General features: G+C 36.6%; 1 protein-coding gene across 8 annotated transcripts in view; it reads right to left on the reverse strand.

The window, feature by feature from the left end:
* The window catches only part of HELLS (helicase, lymphoid specific), a 63,081-nt gene that overhangs the window by 9,982 nt on the left and 40,407 nt on the right, over positions 1 to 12,692 (reverse strand). For all 8 annotated transcript variants that reach the window (XM_063629630.1, XM_055254926.2, XM_063629633.1 and 5 more), the window contains 9 exons: positions 8,721 to 8,882; positions 6,587 to 6,726; positions 6,361 to 6,499; positions 4,851 to 4,934; positions 4,648 to 4,767; positions 3,548 to 3,664; positions 2,295 to 2,454; positions 178 to 274; positions 23 to 99 (listed from right to left, as the gene is read on the reverse strand). In XM_063629630.1, the coding sequence (XP_063485700.1) occupies positions 23 to 99; positions 178 to 274; positions 2,295 to 2,454; positions 3,548 to 3,664; positions 4,648 to 4,767; positions 4,851 to 4,934; positions 6,361 to 6,499; positions 6,587 to 6,726; positions 8,721 to 8,882 (1,096 nt within the window). The remainder of the gene's footprint in view (positions 1 to 22; positions 100 to 177; positions 275 to 2,294; positions 2,455 to 3,547; positions 3,665 to 4,647; positions 4,768 to 4,850; positions 4,935 to 6,360; positions 6,500 to 6,586; positions 6,727 to 8,720; positions 8,883 to 12,692) is intronic.

A 12,692-nucleotide genomic window follows, 5' to 3' on the forward strand; every position in this document is an offset into this window, starting at 1 on the left:
TTAAAAAAAGCATGATACTTACCAATAAGATCACTTCGATCTAACAACAACTCTAGATCTTTATCACTAATGACCTTCTCTCTTGATCCTTTTATTTCCCTATAGAAAACAAAATATTCAAGTCTATGTGAATAATTCAAAGCTACAAATTAAATCTTTCTAAAATTAAAAACTCACCTTTCATAATCTCTAGATTTTAATAATTCCATTAATTCCTTAGGATCTAAGAAATTCTTAGACAGATTTAATCCAGACTGACCACCTTTGAAATGATCTAAAAAAAAAAATGAGAAATTAAAAACATTAAAATTCCTTTTAAAACTACAATACGACATATTACAAACCAATCACAATGGCTTGCATTAAGAAGGACGGCAAAAAACAAGTGTTGATAAAAAATAAAAGCAAATGAAACTCTCAGGCTTCACTGGTAGGAGTGGAAAATGATGTGTCCACTTTGGAAAAGGTTGGTAGTTTCCAGTAGTTAAACACGCACCCTCCCTAAGATCAAGGACCAAAAAAGGCATTATTTCCACAAAGACTTGTACAGGACCAACTTATTCATAACAACCAGAATCTAGAAATAATTTAAATGTCGACCAACAGGAGAATGGAAAAAACAAAATATTCACCAATTAAAAGAAAAAAATTCTACTAAAAACAACACAGATGACTCTGAAAAAATATATTCAACAAAACAGCTAAACAAAAAAAAGACTCATCAATGTGACAAAAATCAGAATACTGGATATGCTTCCTAGTGATGGTAGATGGTAAGGGGAGCATAGGAATTACTGGAAAGGGTGAACAAAGAAAATTTCTTGGATGATGAAAATGCTACCTTGATCTGGATGATAGTTACATAGGAGTACATACATCTGGTCAAACTTCATTAACCTGTACGTTTAAGATCTGTGCATTTTGCTATATGTATGTAATAACTCAACTGAAAAATGTCAGCATTTAAAAAAATCCCTTCAAAATTTTCTACAAAATTAATCTACTAAAAAATCGAAAATAGGGCTGAGCACAGTGGCTCACACCTATAACTCCAACACTTGAAGAGGCTAAGGCAGGAGGATCACTTGAGTGCAGCTGTTCGAGAACAACCTGGGTAAAAAAGTTAAACGGTCTCTTAAAAAAAAAATTATGCTTTTTCCCCAATGCGAGTTCCAATTACAATCTAAATGTTTCACCAAATTAATTTTGTCTAAACCTTAATACACTCTTACCTCAAAACTCACAGAAAGTATTTACAAGTGGAAAAGGAGTACAAATTATTAGTGATTTCCAACATTATTTTTCACATTAACATTATCATGTTCCCATTTCTCTAGGCTTGATGATTTACATAAATAATTTTCAACATTTCTTCAGGTAGCTATTAAGCCATTTATTCAAGGAAAATTTTATGATGAATGGATAGAAGTAGAACTCTAAATCTCAGGAACAAAACTTTTTCACCTATGTCAGTTCCCCACCTCCTCAGAATTTTTTCTAGATTAAAAAGCATTGTTGAAACCCATCTGGTTATGATAAGGAAATGAAAAAGGAAAAAAAAAAAGTGTCCAAAACTATAAAAAGGGCATTCTGCAGTGAAATATTCTGTGAAACAGTAGGTTCAATAAATAAATAGATTTTTTATAACACTTAAATACACTTAATATTTTAATATTTAATACATGGAACTTGCAAAATACTTATCTTAAAACTTTTAGCAAGCCAATCTCTTATCAGGAACACGTAATTATCCTTGACCTCTTCTCTCTGCCCATCTGCTCTTCATCTACATATCTACATACTCACTAACATTCTTTGTCTATGGTGACCAGCTTAGTTTAGGCTTCCAAATTCCCCACTGCTTATTTAAATCCTGTCATATCAGGCTGTAATTTTTTTTTTTTTGAGACAGATTCTTGTTCTGTCACCCAGGCTAGAGTGCAGTGGCACGATCTCGGCTCACTGCAACCTCCTCCTCCCAGGTTCAAGTGATTCTCCTGCCTCAGCTTCCCCAGTAGCTGGGATTAGAGGCGTCTGCCACCACACCCCGCTAATTTTTGTATTGTTAGTAGGGATGCGGTTTCACCATCTTGGCCAGCCTGGTCTCAAACTCCTGACCTCGTGACCTCCTCACCTTGTGATCCACCCACCTTGGCATCCCAAAGTACTGGGATTACAGGTGTGAAACACAGAACCCTGCCCAGGCTGTAACATTTTATAAAGAAAATAAAAACAAAATCCACAACACACAATGCACAATTTAAACAATAAAGCACTACATAAGTGTTATTTACTTTTATGGATGATCAACTTTTCCAGTTTCCTTTTAGCAGCTGCTCTTTCCACAATTTTCTGATCAATAGTATTTGCTGTAACAAGGCGATAAACAACAACTGGCTTTGTCTGACCAATTCTATGACATCTATCCTGGGCCTGAAGATCCGACTGGGGGTTCTTAAAGTTAAAAAGAAAAGTAACATTTAACGGTATTAGGTTAAAATGAACATAAACTCATATGGATAAAGTCAACATGAATGATCTAGCCAGGAACTTTTAAATAGTGGTGTCTTAATTCAAACTTCCAGAGTGGCTTCATAGACAAAATTATCATTCCACAGATCCTTGAAAATATTAACAAAAAAGTTTAAATACCCTAAAGAAAACATTTCAGGCTGGGCACGATGACTCACTCCTATAATCTGAACATTTTGGGAGGCCAAGGCAGGAGGATCATGTGAGGATAAAAGCTCAAGACCAGCCTGGGCAAAACAGTAAGACATGGTCTCACTAATTTTTACATTTTTTGTGGGCATGGTAGCATACCCATAGACCCAGCTACTCGAGAGGATGAGGTGGGAGGACCACTTGAATCCAAAAGGTCAAGGCTACTGAGCCATGATGGTGCCACTGCACTCAGGCCTGGGTGATAAAGTGAGACCCTGTCACTAAAAACAAAAGTAAAAAAAAATTTTCCATTTTTACTTGCAAAAAACTTTATGAAGAAATAACTTAGCTGAAAATGGGTATCTTTTCAAAATAGGTAAGTAAATTTGTAACATATACCATTAAAAATTAAAAATGGTTGAGCGCAGTGGCTCATGCTGGTAATCTCAGCACTTAATCCCAGCCTGGGCAACAAGAGCGAAACTCCTTCTCAAAAAAACAAACAAACAAACAAACAAAAACAAATTCAGAATGGAGGCTGGGTGTGGTGGCTCAAGCCTGTAATGCCAGCACTTTGGGAGGCCGAGGTGGGTGGATCACCTGAGGTCAGGATTCGAGACAGCCTGGCCAACATGGTGAAACCCCGTCTCTACTAGAAACACAAAAATTAGCCAGGCATCGTGGCGCACACCTATAGTCACAGCTACTCGGGAGGCTGAGGCAAGAGAATCACTTGAACCCAGGAGGTAAAGGTTGCAGTGAGCCAAGATCGTGCCATTGCACTCCAGCCTGGGCGATAGAGTGAGACTCCATTTCAAAAAAAAAAAAAAAAATTCAAAATGGAAATATAATCAGCATAATCCTTGCTATACTTCCAACTTACCCAATCACTATCATAAATGATAACTGTATCTGCTGCAGTCAGATTAATGCCCAGGCCACCAGCTCGTGTACTCACTAAGAAGATAAACACTTCTGGATCTGTGTTGAAGCTGTGCATCTAAAAGCAAAAAAGATGTAAATACAACAGATTAAATTAAATTAACCAACAGGGCTGAAGGAGAAAAATGTTTTCAATTACAACTATTAAAGACTTAAGCAAAGGAGGCCAAACAAATCATTCAGATCTATAAAACAATTACGTTAACAAAACCTGTGCTGTTACCTTTATCATCCAAGCACCTATATTAGAGATCTTAATTTTGTTAAAAACCATGTATCACAACAATGTTTAAATAAGAAAAGCTAATATCAAAAAATGATGAAAAAATTGTAGTTGTTATCTAACATATGGGGTGGGTGGGAGGGAGGATTGACTAGAAGGGGGCACAGGAAACTTTCTGGGCTGATGGTAACATTCTATATCTTAATAGGGGTTAGGTATAAATTTACATATGCATTTGTCAGAAAGATTCAGCAAATGTATACATTGTTTGTTTCAGTATGTGTAAATTTTACCCCAAAAGATAAAATATGCTGAAGTCATTACGGAAAAGGGTAGTATCATCTATATTTTATTTTTAAATGCACCAAAAAAACAGGATTAAATGCTGAATGGATACAGCAAGGCTGCTATTACAGGAAATGTGTTTTTAAAAAGGTATAGTCAAATGTTAGCAGCAGGTTGTAGGTGGATTTACAGTTGCTTTTTTTTTTCAACTTTGCCATATAGTTGATATTTTCATAATAGAAAGTTGAGGACAGGGCAAAAAGACAAAAAATTTCCTGCTATCCCAATATTCTTACAGTGATGGTTAAGTAGGATATTATTAATAAGATTGTGCCAGAAGATATATATATTTGCGAATCAAAAATTAAGACTTCTTAGTACTAAATCAAAATGTTTGTTTTTGGTAAAACCACAGGGTTTCTGGTCATTTCTATCTTTTTATCAATTTGTGGGTCTATTTGGAATATTACTTCAGAAATCAAGATGGGAATGTTAAAACAATAGTTTGGTATGTATGACATAAGCAGTCTTACATTTTTTTCTCTCTCTGAGTAAGACATGGACCCATCAAGCCTGCTGAAGTTGAAATCTCTGAGATGGCAGTAATCCATCAAAATGTCCAACATGCTTGTCATTTGTGAAAAAAGCAGCACCTGAAATTAAATATATCTTAATATTTCTAATGATTGATTAAAAAAATAATTGAACGATCCAAAATTCCAATTAAAAGTACCACCTTGTGACCTCTTTTTTTTAGTTCTGGCAGCATTCGATCCAAAATCAAGAATTTCCCAGAATTTGTTACCAATTCTTCATCGATCTTAAGAAGGGGCAAAGGAAGAAAAAATAGAAAACTGTTACTTACTTTGTTTAAACAAAAGCCATTTGGAAAGTTCAATTTTCAAAGCCAAGTCACTTAAAAAACTTAAAAACTGACCTGTTATTCAATCTTTGTAAAATCAGAAGATAGTTATTACTCAAAGACATACTCTAGAATGTAAAACCAGCAATTTTACAAAAATAAAGTACAAATACAACTTTGATCTAACCTCAACACTCCTCCCTCAAAGCCATTGTGAAAGAGAACAATTATGTCAAACTTAATGGGTACATACTCAGGCTTATTCTTTATAAGTGAGTTATTTCCAACTAAATGTATATGTAAACTACTGCTAGAATTCTTACCAGAAATTAAGAGAAAATACAGGAGCTGATAAGTAATCTAAATATTGTGGAGAAAGACTTTTTCACCTTCTGGTAAAATTACCTCATGAGAGAGCTACTTTGAGTGGGAAAGTTTTATCTTCTTTCTTACTCTAATAATTAAAGATGTAAAGCAGTGCCTCTCAAATGGGGACAATTTTGCCCTCCACCTATCCCCAGGGTATATCTGGTGGTGGCAGCAAACTTTTTAGTTGTCATAACTGAGGGAAGTGAATACTAGTGGCATCTAATGGGTAGAAGACAGGGATGCTGCTAAATGTCCTAAGTGCACAGAACATTACCTCCTAAGAAAGAATTATCTGGCCCAAAATGCCAATATTGCCAGGAGTGGAAAAGCCTATTGTAAACTACCTTGAAACAATGGTTATTGAGTGTTACTAAGAATTTATTTCTATTAATATTATGCTATCTTTCTATCAACTACCCAAGAAAGCAACTTCATTTACTTAATTTGAAAACCTCCAAATCAAAATTAGTTTTATTCTATGGCTACCTGTTGATCTTTAAGCAATGAGCAACCAGGCTGATTTTAATAAAAATAGTGAAAAGATGACCACTCTCTCTAAAATATAGCAAGTAAACATGCAGAGTACAAATCAATTACCAAATTTAGAATTCTTAGCTGTTCACATAAAATATGTACATAAAAATATTAGCTGCATAGAGGCCAGGTGTGGTGGCTCTTGCCTGTAATCCTAGCACTCTGGGAGGCTGAGGCAGGATTGCCTGAGAAACCAGGAGTTTGAGACCAGCCTGAGAAACATAACAAGACCCTGTCTCTATAAAAAATAAAAAATAAAAAAAAACTAGTTGCTCATAGAAAGTGACCATTTTTCTAGCCCTGATAAGATTCTCTGAAATTTCAGAAAGAAGACTGTCTCAGCTTACTGAAGGATTACAATCTTCATGACAAATAGCACCATACTTATTTTTAATAATTATAATCAAAACAAAGTAACACTTTCTGCCAATATAAAAGTAATAGAAATCAAAACAGTAAATTAGAATTAAACAGTATTCACCTTAAACTCTTGTGTAACAGGGTCTATAGGATACTCAATCAAATACGGATGATTACAACATTTACGAAGTAGCATCATTATATTCTGCAGCTTCAGATTAACTTCAGATTCTACAGGGATATTCACTTCCACAACAGTTCTACCAAAACAAATAATGCATATATATGAGAAATGCAAAAAATGGTCACAGTTTAAAGAATACTTAAATTCACTTTTGAATTCAAACCTTTCTCGGTCCACCTCTGGCTGTATTTGACTGATCAATTTTTCCAATTCATTAGGGAAATCATCTATTTTGCTGTAATTTATTGATTTTCTAGTTCGTCGTTTTGGTCGACCAGTAGGACTTAACTCAATTGTTTCTTTCTAAAAGGGAATGAATTAAAAGAAATTCAGTTTATACAGCTATGTCCTTAGGTTCTAAATGTAAACAAAATAAGGCATATTTTATGTACAAAATGACAATCTATAGACAAATACGAATGTTGTAGGAAATTAGTTTAACACAGACGACAATATCTGAAAGTAAGAGGAGGGCCTTCATCTCAACAGGGAAAAATGAAGGCTGTATAAAACTACTTTGAACTTACACAAAAGGATTTAATACCTTAAAGTTGAAATATGCCTCCGGAAATTTGCACTACAGAGGATATTTCTTCAGACTGCTGTAACACTGCATGAAATTACTCATTATGAAATTGCTCATTAACAGACAAATAATGTAAATTTGTAAATAGCTAGACCCTTCCTTTAATTATAATTAATTATTAAAAAGGGAGAAGAGGCCGGGTGCAGTGGTTCAAGCCTGTAATCCCAGCACTTTCAGAGGCCGAGGCGGGCAGATCACAAGGTCAGGAGATAGAGACTATCCTGGCTACCACGGTGAAACCTCGTCTCTACTCAAAAATAGAAAAAATTAGCCAGGCATGGTGGCGGGCACCTGTAGTCCCAGCTACTCGGGAGGCTGAGGCAGGAGAATGGCGTGAACCCAGGAGGCGGAGCTTGCAGTGAGCCAAGATCGTGCCACTACACTCCAGCCTGGGCAACACAGCGAGACTGTCTCAAGAAAAAAATGGGGGGGTGGGGGGGAGAAGAGAGTCTGGTGGTCCTATTGTTCAAAAATGCATGACAATAAATATTTTGAAAAGAAAATATATAGGTCCATAGTGTACAATAAAAAATCTGGACAGTTAAACAAAACTTAAGAGTCTCCTTCAGTTACATGATAACATCCCACCTCTATCTCCTATAATATGGTGAGTGATGAATAATAATCATCAAATTGATTATTAATCCTTTTGGTTATCAATAACCTTCTGTAAGGAAACTGTACAGCTTGAACATCCCTAACAGGAAAATACAAATGCTCCAATAAGCATTTCCTTTTAGCGTCATATCAGCACTTGGTTTCAAATTCTGGAGCAACTCAGATTTTGGATGCTCAATCTGTATATCTGGAGATTAGTCTAGTTGCCAAGTCCTTAGTACAGGGATTCTCAGATAACTGTGTGCTTGTTAAAAATGCATTTCCAAGTTCATCCCTAGAAAGCATGATTAGAGTTAATCGGTACAGAAATATAAATTTTTATTTTATTTATTTTTTTTTGAGACGGAGCTTCGCTCTTGTTGCCCAGGCTGGAGTGCAAAGGCACAATCTCGGCTCACCGCAACCTCCGCCTCCCGGGTTCAAGTGATTCTCCTGCCTCAGCCTTCCTATCTAGGATTACAGGCATGCACCACCACGCCTGGCTAATTTTGTGTTTTTAGTAGAGACAGGGTTTTCTCCATGTTGGTCAGGCTGGTCTCGAACTCCCGACCTCAGGTGATCCACCCGCCTCAGCCTCCCAAAGTGCTGGGATTACAGGCATGAGCCACCGCGCCTGGCCTAAATTTTTAGTTAAGTATTCCAGATGACTGTAAAGCAATTAATACAAAGATTATCACTTACATTTTAGCAGGACTCCAGATACTAGGAAACAACTTTTGCCACTAGCCTTATGCCTTATACTCCAGTTAGAAATTCACCCAAGTCCTGAAAATGAACAAGGGGACATTAAAACTGGAATTTAGGCCAGGCGCAATTGCTAACACCTGTAATCCCAGCACTTTGGGAGGCCAAGGTGGGCGGACTGCTTAAGCCCAGGAGTCTGAGACCAACCTGGGAAACATGGCAAAATGCCAGTCTCTACAAAAAAATACAAAAAATTTAGCCAGGCAGGTAAAGGCTGCATTGAGCAGTGATTGTGCCACTGCACCACAGCCTGGGTGACAGAGCAACATCTTCTCTCAAAAAAAAAAGGGAAAAAAGAGAAATTTTATATGTCAAGTTTCATTTACAGTACATTTCAAAACCACTATACCTCACTGGATCCAAACATGTTTGCAATTGTACGGTTCACAATGGCTGTATAAAAGATCTCCTGCTTCTTTGAAAGTGGAGCATAAACGACTACTTCTCGTTTAGGAGGAACTTCAAGAGCAACATCAGACTTCAGTCTTCTCAATAAGAAAGGTGTTAAAATCTAAAATTAAAACATGAACAAAAAAATATGAGTATTAAACATTCTTCTTTTTTCCAAGGAATACTGTCCCCATATACTCCTTTACCTTATCTTTTGACTTCCTATATAAATAATATCAAATCTCAAAAGGTGAAAATATCTTGAGATTTTCCCAGACCAGACCAAATGATAAACTCACAGTTGTCCGCAGCATTTCAGAATTTATTATTCTTTTAAAAACTGTAAGAATCTATCTCAAATAACTTTAAAAGTAAAAATATAAAGGTAGCATTTGTATTTCTTAGGGTTGAAGTTTCAGTTATAGCCCACAGCTTTCAGAATGAGATGTTATCAGCACCATACAAAAGGGGAAATAATAAAAATGAATAAAAATTACAAAATATTTTAAATAATGAGTACAAAAAGTAGAAATAATAAGACCTAGTATTTGGTAGCACAACAGGGTGACTATAGTCAATAATAATTTAACTTTCACATTTTAAAATATAAAGAAGAGTATAACTACAGGCCAGGTGCGGTGGCTCATGCTTGTAATCCCAGCACTTTGGGAGGCCGAGGCGGGTGAATCACCTGGGTCAGGAGTTTGAGACCAGCCTGGTGAACATGGTGAAACCCCATCTCCACTAAAAATACAAAAATTAGCTGGGCGTACTGGCGGATGCCTGTAATCCCAGCTACTCAAAAGGCTGAAGCAGGAGAATTGTTTGAACCCAGGAGGCAGAGGTTGCAGTCAGCCGAAATTGTGCCACTGCACTCCAGCCTGGGTGACAGAGCAAGACTCTGTCTCCACAAAAAATAAAAATAAAAAAAAGTGTATAACTGGATCATTTGTAACACAAAGGATAATAAATGCTTGAAGGGATGGATACCCCATTCTCCATGATATATTATGCATTGCATTTCTGTATCAATATCAAAACATATACCTCATAAATATATACACCTACTATGTACCCAAAAAACTAAAAATTTTTTTTAAAATTAAAAATTTTTTAATAGAATGAGGTTTTAGACTCAGTAAAAAGCCAGCTGACCTAGGCATGCAGACATACAAGTTTCCTTCTATAAGTTCTAAAGTTTCAGGCTTAAAATTATTCTCTTTCATTAGCTGGGGTGGTTACAAACGATTATCACATTTATAAAGAGAACACAGAAGCAACAGACAATAATTATGCCATTATTAAAATATTCGGGTCACTAAAAGAGCACAAATTCTTGTTTAAAATCATTGTATACTCTAGGTCGGATGCAGTAGCTCACACCTGTAATCCCAGCAGTTTGGGAGGCCAAGGCAGGCAGATCACCTGAGGTCAGAAGTGAGACTAGCCTGGCCAACACGGTGAAATCCCGTCTCTACTAAAAAAACAAAAAAATTTAGTCAGGCGTGGTGGCAGGATTACAGAATCCCAGCTACTCGGAAGGCTGAGGCAGGAGAATGGCTTGAACTTGGGAGACGGAGGTTGCAGTGAGCCAAGATCGTGGCACTGCACCCTAGCCTGGGCCACAGAGACTTCGACTCAAAAAATAATAATAATAAATAAATAATTGTATACTGTTTATACCCCTGCCTTTAAATACTGACAATGGTTTACATATAGTAATCATATATAATAAAGTTCATTTTCAGGACTCTGGACTTAAATACCCAACAGGTATAGGGCTAATCATAGACAGCCTATTACCAGAGATAGTAAACACATTACCAGTGTTGGTAGCTACAGATACCAACCCAAAAACAAATATGCCGACAGGCAATCAGGAAAAATATGTAAATGTTTCATAAACATGTTAATACATGTCCGGCCGGGCACGGTGGCTCACGCCTGTAATCCCAGCACTTTGGGAGGCTGAGGCAGGCGGATCACGAGGTCAGGAGATCGAGACCATCCTGGCTAACACGGTGAAACCCCGTCTCTACTAAAAAATAGAAAAAATTAGCCGGGCGTGGTGGCGGGCGCCTGTAGTCCCAGCTACTTGGGAGGCTGAGGCAGGAGAATGGTGCAAACCCAGGAGGTGCAGCTTGCAGTGAGCCGAGATTGCGCCACGGTACTCCAGCCTGGGCGATAGAGCAAGATTCTGTCTCAAAAAAATAAAAATAAATAAATAAAATTAAAAAAACATGTCTATGTGTTTAAGGAAAACATGAAATAACCAGATATTTTTCTACCACATGCACTGACAAATGTTATAGCTTGATGTTAACTGAAATGGCAAATATGTGGAAGAGGCACACTATACCGCTGAAACACATGTATAAAAAAGGTATTTATATATGTTTTTCCTAGTATATAAGCTTTCAAAGCGGACAAAAACAAATAAGAGTTATACAAGACCCATCTACCAAATATTAGCTGGACCTGGTGGCATGCAACTTTGGTTCCAGCAACTCAGGAGGCTGAGGCAGGAGGATCACTTGAACCCAGGAGTATGAGTTGGAGGCTGCAGATAACAACCCAATGACCAACGATGGCACCACTACTCTCCTGCCTGGATGTCAGAGTAGGACATTGTCTCTTAAAAAAAAAAAAAAAAAAAAAAAAAAAATCTGTTGGCCAGGTGCAGTGGCTCACACCTGTAATCCCAGCACTTTGGGAGGCCGAGGTGGGCAGATCACTTGAGGTCAGGAGTTTAAGACCAGCCTGGCCAACATGGTGAAACCTCATCTCCACTAAAAATACAAAAAAATTAGCAAGGTGTGGTGGCACACGCCTGTAATCCCAGCTGCTCAGGAGGCTAAGGCAGGAAAATCCCTTGAACCTGGGAGGCAGACGCTCACTGCACTCCAGGCCTGGGCAACAGAGTGAGACTCTGTCTCAAAAAAAAAAAACTATTAGTTATACTTTGGAGATAAGAAAGGAAGTGCAGAAGGAAAACAGAAATTTTTACTTTTTATTTTTTATTTTCTAAATTTTTATAACATTCAAAAATATCTTACCGTGTACACATAATTTTAAAATAAAAAATTTTAAATAAATAATTTGTAAAGGTTATACTGCTTTTGGCCTTCAATATGGGGTGGGAATAGAAAAGTGGCAAGCTTAGAGAACTTTAAATGGAAAGTAAAAAAAAGGAATTCTTTCATATAGAAAATAGTTAAGAAAATATACTAGCGATTTAAAACTATCTCCCCCTAATCTGAATTCATTTTGAATGAAAACTTTTTCCTCTAGTAATGCATTAAAACGTAATTCGGACAAAGCGTAAAACTAATATAAACTCAAATTTAAGCACAGTATTACATAGAATATTCTTATTGCTAAAACATCCAAAAACTGCCCCTATTTTTGATAAATGGTTGAATTTGGATATAATAAAAGTTCACTATCATATCTTAATATTAATGGAAATCTGAACTTATCTATAGTAAAACAATTCCAGTGAGCCCTCTTATGGAATTATCAACTATGACAATTACCACAAATGTTCAATCGAAAGGCAGATGATCATTTCTAAGGAATATCTATCTACCTGTATACACTGTGAGGTAACGTGTGACAAATTCTAATAATATTCGTTGTCTTGACTCTCTAATTAAATTTCCTAAGAACAGAAACTTAATCCTTTGCTACATTATATGGATTTAACCACTGATGAGGATGTGATGTCCAAACACATCTCTTCCTAAATAAGTCATTTACTCCAATAATTCAGACTGGGACATTTAAAAGCTTCTATAACCATTGGCACATTGAAATTTCTGTCATTGCCTAGAGTCACAGTGGGAAAAAAAGAAAATTTTAAATATAAACACACACGCTTGTGCACATGAACACACACAAAGACACCATAAACAAAGTTTATCCCAAAAAG

The sequence above is a fragment of the Symphalangus syndactylus genome, chromosome 2, assembly GCF_028878055.3.
Source record: "Symphalangus syndactylus isolate Jambi chromosome 2, NHGRI_mSymSyn1-v2.1_pri, whole genome shotgun sequence".
Taxonomy (NCBI): domain Eukaryota; kingdom Metazoa; phylum Chordata; class Mammalia; order Primates; family Hylobatidae; genus Symphalangus; species Symphalangus syndactylus.